This window comes from Musca autumnalis, unplaced genomic scaffold (assembly GCF_047663935.1).
Source record: "Musca autumnalis isolate F117 unplaced genomic scaffold, ASM4766393v1 scaffold_4, whole genome shotgun sequence".
NCBI lineage: Eukaryota > Metazoa > Arthropoda > Insecta > Diptera > Muscidae > Musca > Musca autumnalis.
Genome location: NW_027411977.1, coordinates 193,095,427 through 193,123,301, shown reverse-complemented (window position 1 = coordinate 193,123,301; position 27,875 = coordinate 193,095,427). Strand labels below are relative to the sequence as shown.

The 27,875-nt window shown below is 35.6% G+C and overlaps 1 protein-coding gene across 15 annotated transcripts in view; it reads right to left on the bottom strand.

Moving 5' to 3' along the window:
* LOC141401433 (protein phosphatase 1 regulatory subunit 16A-like) overlaps nt 1-27,875 on the bottom strand; it is a 73,698-nt gene that overhangs the window by 29,014 nt on the left and 16,809 nt on the right. For 6 of the 15 annotated variants that reach the window (XM_073981682.1, XM_073981684.1, XM_073981688.1 and 3 more), the window contains 6 exons: nt 15,041-15,422; nt 14,011-14,665; nt 13,811-13,936; nt 13,668-13,743; nt 12,830-12,950; nt 12,284-12,654 (listed from right to left, as the gene is read on the bottom strand). In XM_073981682.1, coding sequence (XP_073837783.1) covers nt 12,627-12,654; nt 12,830-12,950; nt 13,668-13,743; nt 13,811-13,936; nt 14,011-14,665; nt 15,041-15,180 — 1,146 coding nt within the window. In that variant the 5' untranslated portion in view covers nt 15,181-15,422 and the 3' untranslated portion in view covers nt 12,284-12,626. Of the gene's footprint in view, nt 1-12,283; nt 12,762-12,829; nt 12,951-13,667; nt 13,744-13,810; nt 13,973-14,010; nt 14,666-15,040; nt 15,423-22,199; nt 22,477-27,875 lie in introns of those variants that run through there. The other 9 variants (XM_073981677.1, XM_073981679.1, XM_073981678.1 and 6 more) reach the window with 5 other exon arrangements.

Genomic DNA, 27,875 nt, shown 5'->3' with positions numbered 1-27,875 from the left:
TTGCAATTCATTGGAGGCCTTCAACGTTTTTGCTGTTTGGTGAGTACGCATAAGCATTATGTAATTATTGTTTAATCTCTTGCATATCACGATGTTTTGTTTTTGTTGATTGGGGCTTGCAATTATTTTTTTTAATCTCCACTATTTGTTATTGTTTTTTGGATACCTCATTTGAATAATAAAGGTTACCAATGAGTGTATTCTATTGTTGATATTTGTTGCAATTTATGAAATTTAGAATATTGTTAAGCATAAAATTTGCTATCCAAATTCATGAAATTATTCACGCATAAACATGAAAGCATACTTTAAATGATATTTGTTCGATTTTAAAAATAATAGTGAGTAGAACGATTTCTATCCAACAGTGTTACAAGTATGATTAAATCAGGAAATTATTAGTCAGGACTTTAATAAGTTGAATAAACACATTCTCTCTTCTGTATGGATATTTTCAAAATTATTTGAATAAATAACCTTCAAAACGAAAAATTGGTAAATAGACAAAATTGTGTGTTCATACGAATGATGTGGTAGAGTTAAGCTAGGTTGAAGTCAAACTATGGGGTTCTATTAAATACTTCTAGCGCTATTAGGACCATGGAAAGGGTGGGTCAAGATGCGCAATCTCTCGAAAACATCAGAGAGATAAAAATATGTTAAAGAGTTGAATGCTTACCGTTGTTTTGGGGTAACTCAATAGTTTATTTTTTTTGTTTTGTTCCTGTAGTAATACATTTTACTGCTATTAACTAGTACACTTTTTCAATAAAAAGGGAGTCTAAACTATTTTTTGTAATAAATCTAGTTCTGCGGAGAAGGACGAGAACCCCCCACCGGCTGAAGCTTAGCTTTACAAAGGCTCCCGTAGTCCTCTCTCACAAAGAACATTAGGTAACAACATCTTACCAACAGCAATATTAATGTCTGTCCAGATGGTACATTACAAAATGGCGCCCAACGTGGGGCCCGAGAAGTTCAATTTTATTGTGCTTTTGCGGCCTGTTTGCTTTTAGATACTTTTTAAAGCTCAAGTAGATAAACAGTTTCCGAAATTTGAAGTTAGGCTTTATATTAGGGAATACTTAGGAGAGGTTATCAGGATTTTCAATTACTTGAGGTCAAAAGGTTTGAGTATATTGACCGACTACTGTCTTCTAAGCTTTTCTTTGGTTTTAGAATAATATTCAGTTTTCAAACCTATTTATCTAAATTGTTGGTGAAAAAGTAAGTTTTTATGAATCTGAGACTTAGTTATCAAATCTTGAATATTATTTGGAACACGTTGTTGCTTGCTGTCTGCACTCAATGTCCAATAATATATCAAGGAAGCTAGGAAATACATTTGCATTCGGTTTGGCTCGATTGCATGAACTTACAATTTTCACCTTCACTTCAATAGACCTGTTTTGTTTTTTTTAGTCTTCAACTCTTTACTTTTAAAAATCCCTAGCACTCTACATCTATGTATGAAAACACACAACATTTGAAAACGTCTCTAAATAGATTTTCTAAACTTTTTTCTCTACATTATCATCCATATTCGTAATCACATGTGCAATGGCGGTGGCACGGACTCCTCCTCCATTTGCCCAAAGTTTGAATGATTTACAAGAAACTTGTACTATATGTAATGAAACATTAACAGACTTAATTGAGTGTCTTTATCTTTCACAATGTGAACATTCTTTTCACCGTGAGTGTATCGAAAAACACTTATCCAAATCTACTACTTGTCCCACATGCAAACTTTCATGTGAACTATCCGATCTACGTTCTGCGAGTAGTCAAGCTCAAATATTATTAGAAAATACCAGTGAAACTAGTGAACAAAATACTCAACCTATCCAAGGTCAAAAACCATACAATAAATCTAGCAGTTATAGAGGTCGTGGTGCTCTTTCAAAACACTACAACACTCGAAGCAATAAACATTTATTTCCCGACAATAACGCATCATTAGTATTGGACAATTTAGACAATATGTCTGCCACGGGTGAAGAAGTTTCAACACCAAAGCCACAAGGAAGCAATAAGCATAATCAAAATAATCCACAAAATCAAAACAAACCCAATAAGAGTAATAACACTCACAATTCCGTTGACTATGCAAGAATCAACCGAATGATAGAAGCAAGTATCACAAAAATGCTTCAAAATTTGAACTTGAATTCAAATCAAAATAATTCTAGTTCTCAAAACCAAAATGTTCCTCCACCCCCTACGCCGATAGCTAACAACAGCAATCATAACGAGGCCAGGTCAAATTCTCACAATAACTCATTGAATGGTCCAATCAATTACGTCTTAGGAAGTGATAAAATAGCTTCCATTATTAAAAATTGGAATCTGCATTTTGATGGATCTACCCAAGGTCTAAATGTAGAAGAGTTTTTGTATAGGGTTAAATCCCTTACAGCAGATAACTTTGAAGAAGATTATTCAGTAATCTGCAAACATTTGAATATTTTATTAACCGGGAAAGCGCGAGAATGGTTCTGGCGTTATAGAAAACAGGTTCAGAGCATGGTATGGGAAGATTTTTGTAGCGCAATACGTTACCAATACAAAGATTTTAAATCTGATTCGGACATTCGAGAAGAGCTTAGAGCCAGAAAACAGAAACCCGGAGAAACTTTCGAGAGTTTCTATGACTCTTTCTCTTCTATTCTAGATCGGTTATCAACTCCAATCGAAGAAAGCGAATTGGTCGAAATCGTTAAGCGCAACTTGCGTACAGACATACGTCACGAGCTACTGTATGTTCCCATATTTTCTATAGCTCATCTCCGAAAATTGGTACAGATGCGTGAAAATCTGTTAAAGGATGAGAATTCCCGACGTCAACTTTCTGGTAGGCCAATAACTGGTAATACATACCCCCACAAACATATCTCAGAAGTAGAATACTTTCATGATCCTTTAATGGATTCCCAAATAAAAAATGACGTATCTGTAGATGCCATCAATGTTGGTTCTTCAGCCCTCAAATGCTGGAATTGTAAAGAACCAGGTCACTTTTGGGAAGATTGCCTAAAGGAAAGAAATGTTTTTTGCTATGGTTGCGGTGCTGAAAACACGTACAAGCCAAATTGCTTGAAATGTACAACAAAACGAATTTTTGGTACAAAAAACTCCAACAACAAAACCCAAAAAACTAAGTCAGCACCATAATCATGACACACACCCTGATAGTACAAATACCAATCAAGACCCGGCTAGATCTACTTTAGATCCCGCCATAACCATTTTGAAGAGAACAAATTTCAAATCTCAATATCCTTTAAAAACATATGATTTTCCAATTCGACCCTACCATCAAAGATGGTCAGAATATTTAAAGAAAAGAGACGAAATTTTTGAAAGTTCAGCCATATTTTTAGAAACCCAACGAAAACCAAAACGATCTACTGTTAGGCTTCGTAAGTTCTTTAGAGAAAGAAAAATTGGTTCCAAATACATTATTTCGAGTATCGTCAATGGACCACAGGACCAAAGACTTTACGCAAAAGTTTAATTTTTACATTTCAAGGAACTTGGACTACTAGACACTGGCGCGAATGTCAGTTGTCTAGGTTCAGAATTAGCCCAGAACGATTTTTCATGCTTTAAAGAATTTCGCGACTTCAAGTCTAATGTAAAAACTGCCGATGGCAAACGACAGAAGGTTACAGGGTTCCTCAACGTAGATGTTTCTTTCCGAAATCAAACACAAAATCTCAGGATATTAATCGTTCCATCATTAAACCAGCGTCTTATACTAGGCTTAGACTTTTGGAAGAAGTTTCAACTTGCTCCCGATATTTTCGAGTCGGTAATGGTGTCTGGTCCTTCCGATTCTAAAATGTCTGCTCTATTGTCGGATATGTCTGTTTTCAAATCTGAAACCAAACAATCTGGTACATCAGATCCTAATTCCTATCCTTTAACTCCTATCCAACTTCAGCAATTAGAAACCGTCAAATCATTATTCCCCAATTTCGAAAAGCAAGGACTAGGTAGAACCAGCTTGATCAAGCATGACATTGACGTTGGCGACGCCAAGCCTGTCAAGCAAAGGTTCTACCCAGTTTCTCCGGCTGTCGAAGACTTGATTTATAAAGAGATTGACAGAATGTTGGATTTAGGAGTTATAGAACCATCCGTGTCACCCTGGAGTAGTCCAATGAGGCTGGTCCTTAAACCCAATAAAGTCCGTTTGTGTCTTGATGCACGGAAGTTAAATTCCGTCACCATCAAAGATGCATACCCCCTTCCAAATATTGAGGGGATATTCGCCCGTCTGCCCAAAGCCAATTTGATCTCCAAGATCGATTTAAAAGATGCCTTTTGGCAAATCGGCCTAACCGACCAAGCAAAACCTCTGACAGCGTTCACAGTCCCTGGTAGACCACTATACCAGTTCGTGGTCATGCCATTCGGACTGTGTAACGCTCCTCAGACCATGTGCCGATTGATGGACGAGTTGATACCTGCCGATTTACGGAGATGTGTTTTTGGTTACCTCGATGACCTAATTATTGTCTCCGAGGATTTTCAATCCCATTTAATGGTACTAATGAGGATAGCCGAACAATTTCGAACGGCCAATCTAACAATTAATGTATCCAAAAGCCACTTTTGTGTGACTGAAGCGAAGTATTTAGGGTTTATAATAGGTCACGGAGGCCTAAAGACCGATCCAGATAAGGTAGACTGCATTCTTTCGTGGCCAATTCCAAAGAACCTCAAGCAGGTGCGTGGCTTTTTAGGTCTTTCCGGATGGTATAGACGCTTCATAGAGAACTTCTCTTCTGTAGTCTATCCCATAACTGAACTTCTGTCCACAAAAAGAAAATTTGTTTGGACAAAAGAAGCTGATGAAGCCTTCAACACCGTCAAAAAACTTTTGACCTCAGCACCCATTCTGATAAATCCAGACTTCTCCAAAAAATTTTACATTCACTGCGATGCAAGTGATTATGGAATTGGAGCTGTCTTGGTGCAGATGGATGAGAACGGTGATGGAAAGCCAGTAGCATATATGTCAAAGAAGCTTAATTCCGCACAGCGGAATTATAGTGTGACAGAAAGAGAGTGCTTGGCGGCTGTAGAGGCTATAAAGAAGTTCAGGGGCTATGTTGAACTTCAGCCATTTGAAATCATTACAGATCATTCCAGCTTAGTCTGGTTAATGAAACAACAAGACCTGACCGGTAGACTTGCGAGATGGGTATTTAAGCTCCAAGGCTACAAATTTACCTTCAGTCACCGGAAAGGAAAGGACAACATAGTACCTGACGCTTTATCTCGTATCCACTGTGGTGATGTCTCAGCCATAGACTCCTATGAGCCGGAAATAGATTTATCGTCTGCACATTTTCTTGACCCCGATTATACCTCACTCAAAGAAAAAGTACTATCGAATCAATCGAAATATCCAGACGTGAAAGTGATTGACAATTTCATATACATTCGAACTGAACACTATAATGGTGACCCAGATCAACAAGAAACAACGTGGAAGTTGTGGATACCATTAAACATGCGCCATGACGTCATAGCCAGATTTCACAACAGTCCAACAGCTTGCCATGGTGGTATGTTGAAAACCGTGGATCTCATCAGAAGAAGTTTCTTTTGGCCAGGCATGATAAGGGACGTTAGAGATTTTGTTCGTATGTGTGAAACCTGCAAGACAACCAAAGCGCCGAATCAAGTGCTTAAGCCTGAAATGGGTAAAGCGGCAACTTCGGTCAGACCATTTCAACGTTTATATGTTGATCTTTTGGGCCCCTACCCTAGGAGTAGGCGTGGCAATATCGGTATACTGATTGTATTAGATCATCATTCGAAATTTCACTGGCTTTGCCCGTTAAGAAAATTTACTTCGTCTGCGATTCAAGAGTTTTTACTGTCCCAGATATTTCATGTGTATGGGGTGCCAGAAATATTAATAAGCGACAACGGCTCACAGTTTAAGAGTAATGAATTTAACGCTTTTCTGACGACTCTTGGCATTGCCCACACTTATACTGCTCTATACTCTCCCCAGTCGAACGCGTCTGAACGCGTAAACCGCTCGATTTTAGCAGGTATAAGGTCATTTTTAAAAGGAGACCATCGACTGTGGGACGAGAACTTAAGCTCTGTAAGTTGTGCATTAAGAAATTCCGTACACCAGGCCACGAAGTATTCCCCATATCATAGTTTGTTTGGTTTCGATATGATCACACATGGTACCTCATATCAACTTCTCCGAAACCTGCAAATGTTAGACGAGCCTTACAATATTCTTTCCCGAGATGATAGCCGTAAGCTCCTACGATCCAACATTAGAAAACATATATCTGAAGCGTACAAACGAAATCAGTCTCAATACAATCTGAGAGCAAGGCCAATATGTTTTGATGTAGGCCAAGAAGTATTCAGAAGGAACTTCGCACAAAGTAGTGCTGAGAAGTCCTTCAACGCAAAACTTTCTCCTCTTTTCATAAAATCCAAAATTAAAGAAAAACTTGGTCAAATTATTATGTTTTGGAGGACATGAACGGTAAAGTAGTCGGAACCTTTCATGCAAAGGATATCCGAACATAAATGGTCTCCAATTAATATTGCATGTAATTACGCAATATTACTTGGTTTGTAACAATTGCATTTTAACGGCCTATACATAATAAACTACATGCTTTCGTACCACCCTGTATCACCCTGTTGTTGTTACCCACTAATATGAGGTAAATCTATTACAATTGATATTCAACCCAAAAACAACAATGTAATGATATGCAAATGAGATCTCAATTGTGATGTTGTTGTACTCCCGCTATGGAAAAAACCAGAACTTATGACTAGACAAACGCACAAGCCAAATTTCTTTTTCTTCCAACATTCGACCTGCAAAGAAGTTCTAATTAGTACAGACAACAATTCAGTTCATAGTAAGTAGTCTGTCCAAAATTGTCTATTTAATTATTTTTTAAAGTGCAGTCAAAATTCACATGTATTAAGATTTGCTTAAATATAATAAAATAAACTTTAAGATTTGCGGAAATAAAATACACCAGCTTTAAAATTTGCTTAAATAAAAATAGAAAAATCCACATAAAATCTCAAGGTAATTTAATTAGTGTGTGCTAAAAAAATACAGTGTTCATTAAGGTGTTTAAATTTTATAGGAAATATTCTGGAATTATTACATACATCTGCCTTAATCCAATAAATTAGTGAAGTGAATCATTGACAGTTAAATATTGGCATACACTCTACCCCGGTAAATTTCCTTGCTAAACGACATTGTTGAAGAGAAGTCGTCAGAACACGTGAGGAAGCCGGGGCAACAGAAAACGTGTATACACGCTATACCAGGCTCCAATACTTTTCGTGCATCATATTGCCTAAGAAACTACAATACGCCAAAACTAGTCTTAAAGCTGCTTCAAACTGACGGTTTTTTTATGGAAAATTCCCAAAGGCAAATCACCACTATTTGCAAATTAGCACCACAAGAGCCTACAACAGCAAGTATTTCCATAACCTCCCCAGGATCTATATATTTGGTCCAGAAATTCCATAAGCCAACGGTTTTGGGACTGCTGTTAATTTCATTGCCAAGACACTAAAAGGAAAATACACAAAGTCACTGATATTGCACATGTTTCGAGTTTGAAAATCATGGCAAAATTGCCCAATAAGGAGAAAAAATCAGCCATTTTTATATTCAATTAAGTATAACCTCAACCCATAAATTAACTATTAAAAAGTATATGCATTCTAATGATTAAGCTATATTAATATATACATTTCTTTAATTTAAGGTATAATTCCATATGTTAATACACATTTTCTAAGATTCACCCTAATATTCATAAATCGCAACAATAATCTCGAACAAACAAACATACATTTAATAGCTAAGCGAAAAAAAAAAAATTTTGGATATACCTAAGCGTTAACAGTGATCATAAAAATCATATTGAGTGTTTGATCGAACATCATTAGTATGATCACATATCAATAACTGCAAGCACATTATCATCGACCCTTCATTACGAACATCATCATCATCACATTGCAATTCATTGGAGGCCTTCAACGTTTTTGCTGTTTGGTGAGTACGCATAAGCATTATGTAATTATTGTTTAATCTCTTGCATATCACGATGTTTTGTTTTTGTTGATTGGGGCTTGCAATTATTTTTTTTTAATCTCCACTATTTGTTATTGTTTTTTGGATACCTCATTTGAATAATAAAGGTTACCAATGAGTGTATTCTATTGTTGATATTTGTTGCAATTTATGAAATTTAGAATATTGTTAAGCATAAAATTTGCTATCCAAATTCATGAAATTATTCACGCATAAACATGAAAGCATACTTTAAATGATATTTGTTCGATTTTAAAATTAATAGTGAGTAGAACGATTTCTATCCAACAGTGTTACAAGTATGATTAAATCAGGAAATTATTAGTCAGGACTTTAATAAGTTGAATAAACACATTCTCTCTTCTGTATGGATATTTACAAAATTATTTGAATAAATAACCTTCAAAATGAAAAATTGGTAAATAGACAAAATTGTGTGTTCATACGAATGATGTGGTAGAGTTAAGCTAGGTTGAAGTCAAACTATGGGGTTCTATTAAATACTTCTAGCGCTATTAGGACCATGGAAAGGGTGAGTCAAGATGCGCAATCTCTCGAAAACATCAGAGAGATAAAAATATGTTAAAGAGTTGAATGCTTACCGTTGTTTTGGGGTAACTCAATAGTTTATTTTTTTTTTGTTTTGTTCCTGTAGTAATACATTTTACTGCTATTAACTAGTACACTTTTTCAATAAAAAGGGAGTCTAAAATATTTTTTGTAATAAATCTAGTTCTGCGGAGAAGGACGAGAACCCCCCACCGGCTGAAGCTTAGCTTTACAAAGGCTCCCGTAGTCCTCTCTCACAAAGAACATTAGGTAACAACATCTTACCAACAGCAATATTAATGTCTGTCCAGATGGTACATTACAATTCGACCAGCAGTGGTACACCCAATGTGGTACACCAGTCTTCATATCTCGACGAGATAAAGCGATTTTGAGATGTGTGTCTGTCCGTCCATCCGTCCGTCCATTATAAATTGTAATCAAACTCCATGCCGCAATTATGGACCGATCGTCACAAAATTTTACATGGAGGTTGGGTTCAGAGCAGAATAGACACATACTGTTAGTGGTGATGCTCGTGAATTATTTAGCGGGTGAAATGGACCAAAAACATAATATTTATCCAATTTTGTAACGGCTCTGTAGGTCGCAATAATAGTCCGATCAACGAGAAAGAGAGAGAGAAAGAGTATATGACTAGACATCGGATTTTGCATATTTGCATATTTTTACAGTGTTTATTTAACTTGCTTTGGTGTGTGTTTAGTTCAAATCTGGTAACTCATTTTTAATACAGTTGCATCTTACCAATCGAACTAAAACTTTGCACACTTTTCAGATGTGAATGACAATACATGAATATGAAATCAAAACCAATATTGGTCCATTTTTACACTGTTTTACAGTGTTTTATCTAATTTGCTTTTCAAATCTGGTAACTCATTTTTCACATAGTTGCAGTTCACCAATCGATTTTATAATTTGCACACTTTTTAGATTTGGATGACAATACATGAATATGAAACCAAAACCAATATGGGTCCATTGTTTCCTATAGCCCCCATATAACGGCATGAATATGAAACCAAAACCAATATGGGTCAATTTTTTCCTATAGCCTCCATATAACGGTACCACCCGATTTCTGGTATTTTGGGGATTTTGTCTTAATTTTTATCCCGAATTTGCTGTAACTTGGCATTTAGAGTTCTCAATAGTCCAGGAACTTCCCCACTAAAAATTGTGGATGTAGGTCAAGGTTTAATATAGCCTCCATATAACGGTACCACCCAATTTCAAGTATTTTATTCTACACTTTCTGCTCAAATGAAGTGTAATTTGGCATTTGGGGTTCTCAGTGGTCAAAAAAATGTATTTACTAAAAAGTTAAAAATAAAAAATAATTAAAAAAAATAAAGTTTTAGGGTTTTATTTAGAAATGCACTTAAAACTAAAAAATAATTTGTCGCTTAGCCTTAATAAATATATTCTTTCTCATGATAGAATCTCTCAAATAAAATGCTTGCATTTAAATTATGAATGGTGGCAAAATTAAACGGCAAGCGTTTTATTTGAGAGATTCTATCATGAGAAAGAATATATTTATTGAAGCTAAGCGACAAATTATTTTTTAGTTTAGAGAAAGAATATATATTTAGGTTTAGAGAAAGAATATATTTATTGAGGCTAAGCGACAAATTATTTTTTAGTTATAAGTGCATTTCTAAATAAAACACTGAAACTTAATTTTTTTAAATTATTTTTTATTTATTGATTGGACCAAAATTCGTTTTGAAGAAAACTGAATGCAATGACGGGCTCATATTTTTTTTTTATTTTTTTGCATATTCGCATATTTTGCATATGCACATAATATGCAAGTAATTTTCTTGACGAAAATCGTCAAATTAAATTTGGAAAATAATCAAAAATTGTTCTAAATTAAGATTATTGCCGTTAAACGTCGATTTCTTAGCAGATTATTATGTTATTAATTATTATTCCGCCACAGCAATAAATCTGGACTAAAAAACTTAGAAAATTTCCTATAACCCAGCCATCTTATTATACCCTACACCACTATGTGGAAAGGGTATTATAAGTTTGTTTTGGTAAAAATTCATGTAACACCGCGAAATATTCGTCGGAGACCCCCAATGTGGTATACCAATCTTCATATCTCGACGAGATAAAGCGATTTTGAGATGTGAGTCGGTCCGTCCTTCCGTCTGTCCAGGCCGCAATTATGGACCGATCATCACGAAATTTTGTATGGAGGTCGGGTTCTGACCAAAATAGACCCCTTATGTACGGTTTAGGTTTACGATAAAGAATATGCCTGCAATTGTAGATAATGGTCAGATAATATTTAGAGGTTTAAATAGACCAAAACTTTTGTGTGAAAATTGGTAAAATTTTTAGCATAATGATTGCTGGAATACATGTACCACCAACGTAAGTTATATTTGAAAGTGGAACTCTTGACCTTTGAATTGATTCAAATTATGTTGATGTACGTGGTCAGATAACAGAGTTACAGCCTATTTTATACAGGGATCCCACAGTTTTAATTGTGTAGTGTAATAATAATCACGCTAGAGATCGCAGTAATAGTTCAATACTGAAACAGTTTTGCACGAGATAAGAGTTTTGGCCAAGGAGAATGCCAATCGTCATGGATAATAATAGGATAGTAGTTAGCGGGTGAAATTGACCCTAATTTTTGTGGGAAAAATATTCAAATTTAGTTCTTGTTCCATATTTTGAATTCTTGGGGCATATTCCGACAAACTAAGAACGCGAAACTTGAAAACTAACTCTTGACCTATCCGTCGATGCATATTGTAGCAATATATCGGTTAAATAACAGAACTACTATTGTCGAACATATAAGTGGTTTACTTTATCGTTTTGGTTTGTTTGCAAATAACTACATTTACCGCATCCTAGAAAATGTCACAATCATTATGGAAAAGTTTTCAAATCATGATAAAGAAATTCCCTTTTTTTTTGTAAATTGATGCAAATTACAGTTCTGTACTGGGTCTGAAGTTTGTACACCACCTTTGGTAAAAAGCAATGCAATACCTCGAAATATTAGTCGTTTTATACCACAGCCCAGCAAAATTTGAAGGAAGGGGTTCCATGCGATGACGTGATTTCATGGCATCTTTTGCATTGTTTCAAACGAAGCCGTGAAAAAATCCGATCTTTTCATTAGCATTTGAACCAATGGAAAGGAAGTCGTGAAAGATCCGACCTTTTCATCAGCATTTGAACGCATGCAAAGGAAGTCGTGAAAGATCCGATCGTTTCATCAGCATTTTAACCCACTCCATCGATCCAATAGAGATGAATTTTGTTTTGTTTCTTTTAGTTTCATTCTTAATATAAAATAAATTTCGTGTAAAACTAATGTTCACAGCAAGTGGTGTAGGGTATCACATGGTCGGCCCGTCCGACTATAGCAATCTCTTACTTGTTTTCCTTTGTATGTATTTATGCCTCGTACAACAGTGAAGGTATATGTATATGAAGAAATATTTGCGCCACAATGAATTATAATCATTGCTTTGTTTTCTCCCACGTTTCCTCCCCTTTTAATTTTCATTGGCAAAAGAAAGTATTTCTACTTATTTAACTTACCATATAATAAATATGTTGCTGTTGGCGGTCCGGCCTGAGAGTGTGTTTTGTATTTTGTTAACTTTTCAGCATTTACATTATTGTACAACATTTCTTGGAATTGACTACATCACCACTAATACCACTAAATTTATTTACTCCGCCACTGCTGCCACTCGTCGTTGACGCCGTTGTTCCTACTCCTGTTGTTGCTGCTTCTGATGGATCGTGGTGATGCATAAGGCCATTGTAACCCATTATAGCTGGAAGTTGTAGACCATTTGTGGATAGTGGTTGTTGTGTATTCACCAGATGATCCATCAGGTGATTGTTGTTGTGACTATTATTTTTATTGTTGTTGTTGTTATTGTGGGTTGTCGAGTTGGCGGCTCCTAAAACAGAACCATTTTCACAATTATTGAAAACACTAGTACTATCGGGGACAGTAGCAAATACATCATGCTCTTGATGCCGAGTTTCTTCGGAAGTAACCGAGTTTCTTCGGAGAGAAACAGAGTGTCATTAAAAGAGAATTTTAAAGAGATAGGGGATCTTTGAACATTTTACCTTGTATTTTTAGTCTGAGATCGTCTTACTCGCTTTCCTTGTGCCTCAGATAAACGTTTATTTTCTCGTTCTGCCTTTAGGTGTTCGATACGTTCACGTATCTCAGGATCTTTACATACATCTGAAAGTAAGGCAAATTAACAGAATAGAAATAGGTACATTTTTCATCTCCGATGAACTTTTCTATAGGAAAAGTCATCTCCGATGAACTTTTCTATAGGAAAAGTCATCTCCGATGAACTTTTCTATAGGAAAAGTCATCTCCGATGAACTTTTCTATAGGAAAAGTCATCTCCGATGAACTTTTCTATAGGAAAAGTCATCTCCGAGAAACTTTTCTATAGGAAAAGTCATCTTCGATGAACTTTTCTATAGGAAAAGTCATCTCCGATGAACTTTTCTATAGGAAAAGTCATCTCCGATGAACTTTTCTATAGGAAAAGTCAACTCCGATGAACTTTTCTATAGGAAAAGTCAACTCCGATGAACTTTTCTATAGGAAAAGTCAACTACGATGAACTTTTCTATAGGAAAAGTCAACTCCGATGAATTTATCTATAGGACAAGTCAACTCCGATGAACTTTTCTATAGGAAAAGTCAACTCCGATGAACTTTTCTATAGGAAAAGTCAACTCCGATGAACTTTTCTATAGGAAAAGTCAACTCCGATGAACTTTTCTATAGGAAAAGTCAACGCCGATGGACTTCTCTTAAGAAAAAGTAATCTCCGATGAACTACTCTTAAGAAAAAGTAATGTCAAATAATCTTTTCTAAATGAAATATCTTCTCCGATTAACATTTCTATAGTTTGGCGAATCTTTGCCTTTGAAGCCTACCTGAAGGCGTTTCGTCATCTTTATTTTTGATATTTAAATCAGCACCGCATTGAGCCAACATTTCCAATACTTCCAGCTGGGAGGAAAAATAACAATAATGATTTCACATTATTGAAAAAACTCAGTTTCTCTGCTATACTTACATGGTCCCAATGGGCTGCCGCATGTACAGGAGACCACATTTCCTTATCGACGGCATTAACATTAACATGTTGTTCTAATAGAAATTCAACTACTTTTATATAACCATTAGCTGCAGCTATATGTAACTGGAGGGAGAGAGAGTGGAAGGGAGACTGAGACTCCTTTACTGATTAGAAGAAACCCATATTCATTCGCTTACCGGCGTTGCACCCTGTTCATCTGATTGCTCAAGATCACCACCATTTTTCGACACTTGTTGCAAATCTCTTAACATTTGCCTCTCGGTTGCCGATCGTGTTTCATCGATTTGTTCCTGGGTCACACCTCGTTTAGACATTTCAGCCTCTATATAGTCCAAAGTGTTTTCATCCGCACATAAATCATACGGCATATTACCGTCCGCATTTACGGCCAATAGATTAGCACCATGATCGATAAGTATCCGCACCAGTTCCAAATGACCACATGCAGCAGCCGCATGTAATGGCGTCCATTTGTTACTGTCTTGAACGTTAACATTTGCACCATATTTCAATAAAAGTTTCAACATTTCCACATTGTTGTCGTTGAAACATTGATGCAGTGCCGTCAGACCATCTGCATTGGCAGCATCCGGTGTAATGCCATGTTCCAGTAGTTCGGCCACCTCTTGCTTATCATTACGTGAAAGAGCCTCACGGAGGACGACACTGTTGTCAAACGAGATATGACTTTTGTCCGACGTTGTGTCTCTGCGAAAGTGATGTGTGGTTCTCAGATCAGTGAGGGTGGATAAATTGACTCCTTTGGCTTGTTGTAGTTTCAGCCATTCATTATCTTTTTGACGAGCCACTATTTGTTGTTGAGCTCGTCGCCTGGATGTGAGGATAAGACATAAAGCGATTTGGTATGACAAAATAAAAATAAATTAATAAAGGGAAGAGAGAGGGGCATTAATAACTATAAAATCTCTTAAAAATACCAGTAAATCTCTCTAGAGGTGAGATATTGAGACGGATGTGTATAAATAAGAAATGATATTGTATGGGATGACAACAATAAGCTTGCGTGAGGAGTGGTTTTTCTTTCACACTTTAGTAAATAAATTTCAAGTAGGGTCAGGGTCTCTTGGGATATAATGAATCAGTTCACTCGTCCACAAATCATTTCATGATCAATAATCTCCTTGGAAAGCCTTCCAAAATTATTGCAATACTTTTAGGAACAGTTGTAAATATACTAATACTTACAATATTGCCAATTGTAACCGCTCATGTGTGGATAAATGTTTAATAGTTTCCATTTCTGCCACCAAATCGGCATGGTCCATTTTAAGAGGCTCCTTATGAACATCACTCGATTTACGATAAATCGATATGCCTTTAACCATGGTGATGCTGTTGTTTGGTTTGTATGGAGCGTTATATCGATGTGTTGCGTTTTCTAATTTTCGTTTTAAGTAGGGTGGTGCTCCAAGGGAGCTCCTTCAGTAGTGTTTGCCTCCACTCCAGCAAAAATAATAAACAAAAAAATATTTGTTTTGTGTTGGGGTTTCTTTTCATTTGCTCTGTCTCTCTTGCTGGATCTCAATTTGAAGACACTATTTTCAAAGTTTTGTTCTTGGTGTTAATTCTGTAATAAAAACAAAGGGACAAGGAAAATTAATAAAACAAAGCAAACAAGTGTAAAGTTCTGCCGGGTTGAACTTTTTATACCTTCCGCAATGAAATATTCAATATTATATTCAAAGTTGTCTGTTGACGTGTCGTAACGAATAGTTTATATTATGAATGTATTTGTATTCAAAAGGAAAAATATAAATATTTAAAAAGTTCAATAACAAAAATTAATAGAATTGTTAGTAGATCATTTTTATACGTTTATAGTATCGTTGGCGTAGTCATTGTCGTAGTGTTATATTTGGTATTAAAATTTACGACAACGACATTTTATTTCTTATACAAAATTAAAGAAGTAAGCAAAGGCTAGAGTCGGACAGGGTCGACCATACGATACCCTACACCACTACCCTGAGAGTTAGCTTTCAGCAAATCAAAGTTTCTTTTGGACAAATAAGCTCATTGTAAGAAATAAATTTTTGGAGTCTGCAACCTTATCACATTAAGTTTAAATAACAATATAATAATTGTTCCACAAACATCACAGAAGGGACAGGGCGTGCACCACGATTCATATTACAGCAATAGTATGGGGCCTACTGTTTATCGCCGAGCCTGAAAGGCATGTCTTAAAACACCACCTGTAGAGAAGTTGTACATGGTTGAAATACCCAGAAAATGTGGCCAACTTTACTGAGGGGTATTTTGCCATCGTTGGAAATTTGATGTTTGCTGGCCGGGAATCCACGCAATTTGTAAGAACTGGGAATTTGTCTGTCATGATAGAGACAATTTGTAGCAGGGGAGGAAGATGTGGTTCTCTTCACAACACTCATTATATCTTAGGTAGTAGGTCCGTTACCAAGCACACATATTATTTCAGTTTTCATCAGAGGAAAGATCGTTAGTTAATTTTTCATATATAGACGACTTTGCCGGTATGTGGCCTCCAGGGATTCAAATATGGACCAAAAATAAAATGTTTTTATTTAGCATACAAAAGTAATGGTCCATTGCACCCGCTAAATAATACCGGATCATCATCAAAAATTGTAGGCAACTTCTTCGACCTAAACCCCTACCTCATGCAAAATTTCGTGACTATTGATCTATAATTGCGACCTCTAGTATGCTTTTGATTACATTACAAGCAAAACACTGGATATATTAGGCTGTAACTCTGTTATCTGACTACATAAATCAACATACGAGGGCGGTTCGGAAACTTCTTAGCCTATCAATGAAAGAGAATAGTTAGTTTTTCAAAAATATTTTTATTTTTCAATATAATCTCCTGAAACTTCAATACACTTGGTCCAATGCTTTTCTAGCAATTCTATCCCTTGATTAAAATAGTTTTCCTCAAGGTCTTCAAAATCGTGGTTTACAACAGTAATTGCATCTTCATTTGAGGTAAAACGCTTGCCAGAAAGGAATTCCTTTAGATTTGGGAACAAGTAAAAGTCACTGGGAGCTAAATCAGGAGAATAAGGTGGGTGGTCAAGCAACTCGTACTTTAATTCGTTGATTTTAGCCATTGTTAAAACACTCTTGTGCGCTGGTGCGTTGTCTTGATGAAAAATTATTTTTTTGTGTTGTAAGCCAGGACGTTTTTCTCGAATTTGTACATTCAACTGATACAAAAGATTGCTATTGTACTCTGAATTTATTGTTTTACCCTTTTGAAGATAGTCAATCAATAAAATACCTTTGAAGTCCCAAAAAACCGTTGCCATAACCTTACCAGCCGATTGAATTGTTTTTGCCTTCTTTGGGGCACTTCCTCCAGCTTCAGTCCATTGTTTGGATTGTTCTTTTGTCTCTGGAGTATAGTGGTGGATCCATGTCTCATCAACAGTTATGAAACGACGCTTAAAATCCATTTTATTTCGATTAAAACGATCCAAACAAGCTTGAGAAATGTTCATTCTTATGCGTTTTTGATCGACTGTTAACAAATGCGGCACCCATCTTGCAGAAAGCTTTTTCATCTGTAGTTCATGATGCCCATGATATTAGCAATTTCACGCACTTTTATTCGTCGATCATTTAATACCATATCATGGACTTTGGCTACAATTTCTGTTGTTGTTGCTGTTTTTGGACGTCCACTACGTGGTTCATCTTCAATGCTTGTACGACCACGTTTAAATTCAGCAACCCAATTTTTTATTGTTGCATATGAAGGAGAACTTTATGAATTTCTTGTCCCGATAAACCTTTTTTATGTAAATATTTAATGACAGCAAGAATTTCTAATTTTTCCATTGTAAAAAAATTGCGGATGCGTCTTTTTTGAACACCTGTTTCTCACAATTATCAAAATAAATATTGAACAAAACAAAAAAACATTATATTTTTGAAAATTATTAGAAATTCAGTTATAGATTTTTTTGTGGGGGTTTTCAGACAGAAACCACTATAACTTAGCCATTTATGAACCGATTGAAAAAATAACAACTCGTTCGAAAGATAGTATTTACCGCTTTAAAAGGAAGAAGGATCAATAGAAATCCATTGTGAAAAAAAGAAGATATGCCCGTTTAAATTTGAAAATGTAAGAAACCCAGATTTTCACTACTTTTACCGTTATAAAAAAATAAAACGAAGTGACCCAAACGAACTAAAGGCATTTTCGTTGTCCGTGGATCCCAACACGATAGAATTTTGCATCAAAACGCTTGAATATTTTTCTGGCCAACTTTTGTAGCACAGTGCCATTTATCGACATTTTCCGAAAAGTTTGCACCTTCTCAAGGCCAAAACTGCCTGAAGCAGCGCTAAAATGTATGTATTAGAGAGTTCCTAATCACTGTCTTGGCTACAATTGTTGTCTTTGTATTGGATCGAAAAATCGAGAGGCTCAATTTTCGCGGTAGACCTATGGTCTAGTGGACTTTTTTGCTCAGTTCAATCCCAAGAATAAGAAGCGCGAAGGGCTCTTTAAGGTTTTCAAATCGCCCCGGCCTAACATACATACGTATGTATACTTTTAAACCGTAAGTAAAAAGATCTTCGAAAGATCAAAGTCCGATTTATGTCGTATAAAATTTGAGCAGTACCAGATATATATTGATACTGTCAAGGTCCTGTCATGTTACTAACAAATGATATCCCCACTGAAAATGAGTTTAGTTCCCACAGAGCTGGAACGCAATTGCAAATGGTCAAATACATATGTTTGTATATCGAAAAAGTATGATATTCAAAATTGGAAAGAAACAAGTAAGAAATTATCAGTCAGATGTACCGTCAGCCTTTGACCAAAAACAAAAAAAAAAAGCCAACACAAGTTTAAACAGCGAGTTTAAACCATGTTTGGAAAAAATTGTGTGAGAAATATCATTCTTACTAGCAGTTTATGCATGTGCCGGCAGGGTGTCATGGACTCCGGAAAAAAATTTTACCGTTGCAATAGGAATCGTGAAAACAACCTTCTGCACAAAAAAAAAATCAAATAGATCCGAGACGAGTCCTCTAAGTACCGATTGGACTGGGTGAAATAATACGATGTGCAAATTTTGAACCAATCAGAAACTCCCTGCCAGAGATATCTTCAGGATTTGGCATTTTAGATGATGCCGTCAGGGTTTCTTGGAGTTGTTAGGCCAATATCTCAGGAAGTATGGACTGCTGAAAAAAAAATTCAAAACTATCTGAGAGAAGCTCCTAAACTTCATTTATGGTGTGTGGTAGGTACACGAAGGAGTAGATTGATATGGTCCATATTCAAAGCCGATCTATATCCGGAAGGTGTAATACGATTTGCAAAGTTTGGACCAAATTCCCTTTTGTGGGGGAGGTACCCGAAGGAATGGACCAATATGGGTCAACTTCGAACCTTAACTAAATTTGGGCAAGGTTTTACGAAGTTTAAAATTCGGTTCGGTTGATTTGTTCGAGAGTTATCGTGCACACCAAACAGACGCCCAGACAGGCGGACAGGGCTAAATCGACTCCAAATTGTCTGAAAGAATTTCGTCCAACAACTTAGGGCTAAAACTATTATTTCGATGAGGCACATTTAGCCTTAAGCCTGAGGGTATCAAAAGCAAGAAGTAGGAGGTACTGATAAGAAGAAAACCATTGATTATGAAATGAAGGGGGCGTTAGTCCCGATTTACAGTTGCCCGATTGTCAGTTTATGGGACAGAGATTCGAGGAAAATAGAAACACTTTGCTTCTCAGTAGCCTCTTTCTTCGACAAACTGACAATTATCGAAAGTACAATTGTCTAATGGGCATCTGCGTCAAAGGACCATATTTTTTATTGAATTTGTCCATAGACAGTAGGTCTAGTCCGGCTGGGTAGCAAGTTAATACTAGTTTCCAAGCAAGTTATTGGTAAGGCAATGAGTTAAATCATAGTCAAGGAGATGTATTGATTTGGAGGTCAGAAATGTTTTTTAATGTGAAATATCAAATTGCAGGTAGTGCGGTATGCAAATTTTTTCTAAAGTTCCCAAAATATCGAAAATCGGGAGGTACTGTTATATGGGGTCTGTACAAAAACATGGATCTATATTAAAAATGTTTGGTGGAGAAGTTTTGCGACTGCAGGAAACCTAAAATGTCAAATTACGGGCTATTCTGTCAAAAAATGTTGCTACACACAGAAAAATATATGTTTGGATTCAAACAAATATTTGTTTGGGACTGATTGCAAACAAATATATGTTTGGATCCAAACATAATTTGTTTGTGTCAAAACATAATAACGTTGCAACATTAACATATCTCAGTTTTATTTGTTTGGGTACCAACATATTTTTTATATTAGAACATATTTTTTATGGGTGGAGAGAGGATTTTTGTCAAAGCTAGTAAGAACAGGGCTCTCGCGGCTGCGGAATGCTGTTTTATAATAAAGAACTGTGTTATGGTGTAATAGGAGATGCATAAGCATTGGCGGTGTGTATGCGGTTGTGTAGTGCTTTGTTGTTGTTAGCCAGTCGTTTAAATACAATCGTTGAGTAAAGGCGGTAAAGTGAGTGAATAAATCAGTGTTTTGTCTTTTCTTAAAGCATCAATACATTTTTCATATACATGTATATTTGAAATATGGATGTAGGAACTTATTATTGCATTATATAATCATTTGATTCCAAATGCCGATTTCCCGCTGATGGTTTCAACTTTGAGGAAAATGTGTTTTATTTCCCAACTAAGGAGAAGCGTTCAATGATGTTTCTATATAATTTTATTTTAAAGTGCGACTTTTTATTAGTTATTTCATTCTGTTTTTTCTTAAAGTCTGTTTTGTATTTCTTTGGAATTTTTTATTTTTTATGCCTTTCAATAAACAACCACCATTTATAAATATGTATGTGTATATTTTAGAGATAACCAGTGAGCGCCTGCTGAGAGCAAGTGAGCAATGTGTTTCATATTGACATTTACGCTCCCTTGCTCTCAGAAAGCGACTACTGGTGCATGTATTTGTTTTTTTTTTGTGTGGCTATTGGGTACGTATTTGTTTGCACCCAAACATATAATTTGTTTGCAACCAAACGTATATTTGTTTGCTGCAAAATATGTTTGGGACATATGTTAGAGAGGCGTTTTTTTCTGCGTGTAACAACCTCAAAATAAAGAAAATCGGAAGGTACTATTAGTTGGGGGCTGTATCAAAACATAAACCTATACTGAAAATTGTTGATGGAGACAATTTGTGACCACTGGGAAGTGCCGATATAAGGGAGCTATACCAAACTGTGGGCCGACATAACCTATCTTCGAACTTGAACTACCATTATTGTGGACGCTAAAGTGATTACAACAGTCGGACATGACCAGATCGACTAAAAATCCACTGATCAAGAGTATGTATACTTTATATGGTCGCAAATGATTATCTCAACTTAATATGGTAACAGGGGCGGCTTCGCCACTGGGGCGGCGCCAGCTGCGATTTTATTGAAAACTGCAAATGCTACAAAAACCGTTAAAGGAAAAATTGTGAGTTTAACGAACATCTATCTTGTTCCAAGACTTGGCATTTGTACCAATGATATGGTTGGGGATGCACGTGATTTTGAGTGTTTTCAGGGTATTGCGAAAATAGTTTAGTTATATTTTGTGTTTGGTGCCACCGTGGTGCAATGGTATGCACACCCGCCTCGCATGCTGAAAATAGTGGGTTTGATTCCCCGGCCAGGCAACATCAAACACTTTTCAACGGTGGCAAAATACCCCTTAGTAATGTTGGCGACATTTCCTGAGTATTTCAGCCATGTAAAACTTCTCTACAAAGTTGTGTCTTAGACACGCCGTTCGGACTCGGCGATAAACAGTAGGTCCCATATCATTGAGCTAATATGAATCGCGGTGCACTCATTGATATGAGAGAAGATCGACTAAAAATCCTTATAATTATTTATGCATTAAAACTTATAGTCAATATATGCTAATTTTTTTTAAGTTTTTGCCTTTTTTAGGGGCGAAGGCCATTATTTGGGAGATTTAATTAATTTAATTAATCGAGCTTTTTATGACCTAAGGAGATTACATTGAAAAACTGATATCTAGCGAAGTCCTAATTTTGTTTACCAAAAATATTATCTGAAAATCGAAATGAGAACATATACCCACCATACTATGGTGGAAGGTATAAAAATAAAGGAACCACTTTTATATTATATAACAGTTCCGTTATCTATGCGCTACATTATTGCAATGTATATATTGTCATGTATATTAGACTGTAACTCTTTTATCTGACTACGTACATCAACACAATTTACATCACATGTAAGGGCAATAAATAGTTCCTCTAAAAAATATAACTTACTTGGCCTGAGGGCGTTTTCCACAAATAAAGATAAAGGCTGTAGGTTTATTAACATTTTTATTTTATTTTAAATTTTGCGTCGATTGGTATACTTTTGCGACATACATAGGAACTAAAAAATCGGATAAAAATTATGTTTTTGGTCCATTTCACACACTAAATATTTTACGATCATCACCAATAACAGTAGGGGTCTGTCTACTCTGGTGGGAAACCGACGAAAAAGTATTTTGTGCTAAATATTTTGATTAAATTAACTATCGCGATCTTGAAGTGTAATATCTATAATTGTTTTGTAAACACTTGAAACATTTATTTAAAGTCTTGTTGTATACTATGTTGAATTTGAAATACTCGTATTGAAAGTCGTTAACAATTGTTAGTTTTGTTGTTGATAATAAGCGAATAATAAACAAGTAAGCAAAGGTTATAGTCGGACGGGACCGACCATGTGATACCCTACACCACTGTCCCTGGGAATTAGCTTTCAGCAAATTAAAATTCCTTTATGGAACAAATAAGCTTATTGTAAGAAATACTTTTTTTGAATTCTGCCACCTTATCACACTAAGCTTGGGACCTACAGTTTATCGCCGAGTCCGAAGGGCGTGTCCTAAGACACCACTTTTAGAGAAGTTTTATATGGCTGAAATTCTCAGAAAATGTGGCCAACATTACTGAGGTGTATTTTGCCACCGTTGAAAGTTTGATGTTACCTTGCCGAAGAATCGATGATGTTGTGGAACAATTATGTATATCATTATACATTTCTAAATAAAGTTCCAAAAATTGACATTGGTAGCCTCTTCTGATACACGCAGAGAAAAAATATTTTTCGGTTTTGTTGGAACACAAATATCTATTTTGGTTCCAAAAATGTGTTTGTTTTGTACAAACATTGTAATCCAAATCCAAAAATACCATCTTTTGTTCCGAACATAGAAAACAAAAACAACTTTCGAATTTCTGCAATACTGTAAAAATCGTTAACAATATCGATTGTAGGAACAATCATAATCTAATTTTTTTACAAAACATATTGTCAGCCCTGAAAACCAGATACTAAATTTTTTGATTTAAGTGTATATACTTCTCATATACACTTTCCACACAACTTTGATATAAATATCGCGTATAATATTACGAGCATTGATGAACGCAATACATGGTGTGCTACTTTAGCTGACAACCACAACATAAGGAATAATTAAACACCATAGCAAACATGTAAAGGAAAGAAGAATGAAACAAAACAGAAACAAATAAAAACAAGTCTCATTGTTGGTATACATACACACAATAAAAATAGGTAAAAAAACTTTTTAAGTTAAACGGTTTTATGGTAAACATACATTGCAATGTTTAAGATAAATGTACTAAAAACCAAAAAATAATAAAATAGATACAGTCGTGGGAATTATAAACATATGCATAGACTAGACTAAAATAAAACCGTGGGGCACATCAATTGTCTACAATCGTTGATTAAAATGTTTGCTTTGTAATGTTACACTATAATTAGGCAGTTATTCAACCGACAACGATGGACGTGTGATAAGTAGGGCTAGAATGTGGAAACAATCTAGCAAACTCGATTATAAGCGAGTTTTAGGGTTTCATAGTGGTAAGCGAGTAGTACTTTGTAGATTAAAGACAAACTACGAGCAGTGAAACGATTCCTCGCCAGCCAGCAGTGTGAATGTCCAACGATAAACTAGTTAAAACATCTCTTCTATTTACATGGAGTGTATAACTATTGGAATTTCCATGAGCAAGAAAATAGTAAGTAATTTCCTCGCCTAACGACGAATTAAACGATTCTTCTATCGCACATTAAGTCGATAATTTGTAGATAATTGACGTGCCCCACGGTTTTATTTTAGTCTAGTCTATGCATATGTTTATAATTCCCACGACTGTATCTATTTTATTATTTTTTGGTTTTTAGTACATTTATCTTAAACATTGCAATGTATGTTTAACATAAAACCGTTTAACTTAAAAAGTTTTTTTACCTATTTTTATTTTCTAGTTTTTATTTCGCATTCTGTTTAATTCATTTAGTGCTTCATTATTGCAAAGATCCCATGGACCGAGCGCATTACAAACGACGAAGTGTTAGAACGCATGCAAGTCGAACGCCAATTAATAAAAATTATAAAAACACAAAAAACCGCATATCTTGGTCACATTATGAGGCATGAAAAATATAAGCTTCTGCAAACAATTATCCAAACAAAAATCGATGGGAGAAGACCGAGAGGGCGACGGGAAACATCATGGCTCAAAAACATTCAAGACTGGACTGGACACCATAATGAAAGAACTCTTCTGAATGCCGCTAAAAACAGAAACCTATATATAAATTAATAAACTGATTTGTTAAATATACCAAATTATCATTATGTAATTGTATGATCGCTAAGACCCGAATACGGAATGGCAAATAAAGAAGATTGCAAAGTTTCTTGCCCGTTAGTTTATTGCAGTCCAACTCCTCTATACGTAGTCCCTGCAAAGATCTTACTCTACTAAGAGCCACGTAGGCTTGACCTTTTTCAAACAGTTTCGCACCTAAGTATACGACTGCGTGATCCACAGTGCTGGCCTGCATTTTATGTATTGTAGAAGCTTATGATAGTATTAAAGGCAACACACATCTGTGTTTATAGCTCCCGTTGTTTTGTTAACCTGGCTTTATATTCTTCAGGCGTTTCTGACGCTATCATCTGTGTGTATCGCTCACGTTGCTTTTTTAACCTGGCCTCATATTGCTCAGGTGTTTTTGACGCTAATTGTTCCCGTCGTTTCTGTAATCGACTATTTCTATCACCTTCACTTTCTTTAGCTCGTTTTGCTTTATACTTTTCTTTCGCTTTTTGAAGCCTCCGTTTACGTTGTGTTGCAGTTTCTGTTTTATTTGTGTTTGTATTTTTTATACATATTTTTACCATTTTGTTCCCACGAGTAATGGATATTTAAACGGTCGTCCCCCCCAGAGGTCCAATAAAGGGGCAAGGCTATGTACAACAAGATGCGCCTGAGTCTTGAGGGGAAAACGCTAACGACATATCATTTTTATTCAACCTTATGCCATACAGTTCTCGGCTTGTTTTAACCTTTCACCTTAACTTGGGTGGTGTACCTCTAACGACGTATCATTTTTAGCCACCCTAAAGCCACACAGTCCTCAACACGATAAAAAATCTTGACTTGGGTGGTGGATTCAGGCTGGATTAGTCAGCTACCTAAATTACAGATTCAATTTCGAAATTTAAATCTTAATTATACGCCATTTAGTGGGATGGGATTGATAAAACCTAGGTTATCCGCCATTTTGTAGCGGCCGCCATCTTGGATTTCAGTTGTTTATAGTGTATTGTATTCTGCTTGTTGAGCCCTTTCATTTGATACCCATATTGATGGGATTGATAAAATCTACGTTATCCGCCATTTTGTAGTGGCCGCCATCTTGGATTTTAATTTTTATAGTATATTGTATTCTGCTTGTTGAGCCCTTTCATTTGATACCCATATTGATGGGATTGATAAAACCTACGTTATCCGCCATTTTGTAGCGGCCGCCATCTTGAATTTATAATGATAATGAATAAACATACTTGTATTGTCACCAAAATCCAAAGTGTATACAAAATTTCAGATTAATCGGTTGACAGGAAGAGGGTGAAATTTGAATTACGAAATTTGACACAAGAATAAATAATAAAACAAACGGGGTGAGCTAAATAAAACCATTTAAAAACAAAGATAAAGGCAGCATGTCATACAAACACCACAACTCGCCAAAATTGTTTTTTTCAACACGGCATCGAATAGCGAGAGAAGAGAAAAAACATTCGAAAAAAAGAGAGAAATATTGTTAAGTTGACACAAACTATTTTTGGATTTAACAAAAACGATTGTTGGATTCACAATACAACATAAGGAATCCAACAATATGTTAACAATACATATTTTGCTCTTGGAATATTGTTGGATCAAACATATATTTTTCTTTGCGTGTACATTTATAAATTTTCTTTGAATATCAGGTTTCTTTTTGGAATACACCTAATACAAATAAATATATAAGCAGCTGCAAATATACCCAGACGGACATTGCTCCAATTTTATTGTACAAATGTAAATGCTATATACAAATTTTCAAAGTCCAAAAAAAGTCCACTTGTACCATACATATTGTTTGGAAATGCACGCGATTTTGTGTATTACAAAAATAGTTTATTGTGGATATATATTGTGATATCAAAAATATATTTTAACCGGTAAAAAACAAATAATAATGAGTAAACATTCAAACAATTTGCATGCAAACAAATTTATGGCTAGGGTTCCACGTAATTTGCAATAATGCTGGGAATCTTTCTATCATGGTAGAGACAAATTGTAGCATGGGAAACATTTTGTATTCTACACAAAACCTATTATATATTAGGCAGAAGGCCCGTTAGTTACCCAGGATACACATTATTCCAATTTGCATCAGGGGAAAGGTCAGTAGTTAATTTTCCATACTTAGGCTACTTTGCTGGTACATGGATGTAAAATATGGACCAAATTTTAAATTTTTATATTTTTCATGCAAAAGTAATTGTTCATTTAACCCACTAGATAATACGAGATCATCATCCAAAATTTTAGGTATGTTCTTCGACCTAAACTCTTACATCGTGCAAAATCTCGTGACTATTGATCTATAACTGCGACCTCTAGCGTGCTTCTGATTACACTACCAACAAATAACTGGATATATTAGGCTGGAACTCTGTTATCTGAGCACGTAAATCAACATGATTGGCATCAATGGCATCAAGAAATGGCCTCCCTAATTTTATTTACGTGGGCGGAATGTATCTTCCAGGAATACATATGTATATCGACACCTCCAAATAATAGTATGCTAAGTCTAAAAATTGAGTTTTGCAGGAGAAGCTCTCAAAGTGTGGAAATTTTTTTGAACTTCAGTACTATGCTAAGTCAATATTTGTTTATAACTTCTGGTCGGATTGACCGATCATTACCAAAATTTGACAGAATTTAAGTTAAAGGACGTTAAATATAAAAATATAAAGAACTTGAAAACATGCTAAGTCGACTTAGCATACTATTGTTTGGAGGCGTCGATATAAGCTGTATATTAAAAATTTTCACAATTTTCACACAAAAGTTGTGGTCCATTTAACCCTCTAAATATTATCTGATCACTATCTCAAATTGCAAGCTTCATATACTCTTACCTTAGTTAAAATTTCGAGGCGATCGGACAATTTTTGCGACGTAAATATTTCACGATCATCACCAATAGCAATAGGTGTCTATTGTGGCCTGAACCCGACCTCCATGCAAAATTTCGTGACTAACGATCCATAATTGCGGCCTGGAGTTTGATTACAATTTGTAATGGACTGACGGACGAACGGACGGACACACATCTCAAAATCGCTTTTATCTCGTCAAGATATGAAGATTGGTATACCACATTGGGGGTCTCCGACGAATATTTCGTGGTGTTACATGAATTTTTAAAAAAACAAATTTATAATACCCTTTCCACATTGTGGTGTAGGGTATACAAATAAACAAAAAAATTCTACCAATTCTCTATTAAAAAAAACAAGTAAGAACAGACTATAGTCGGGGCGGACGGGGCCGACC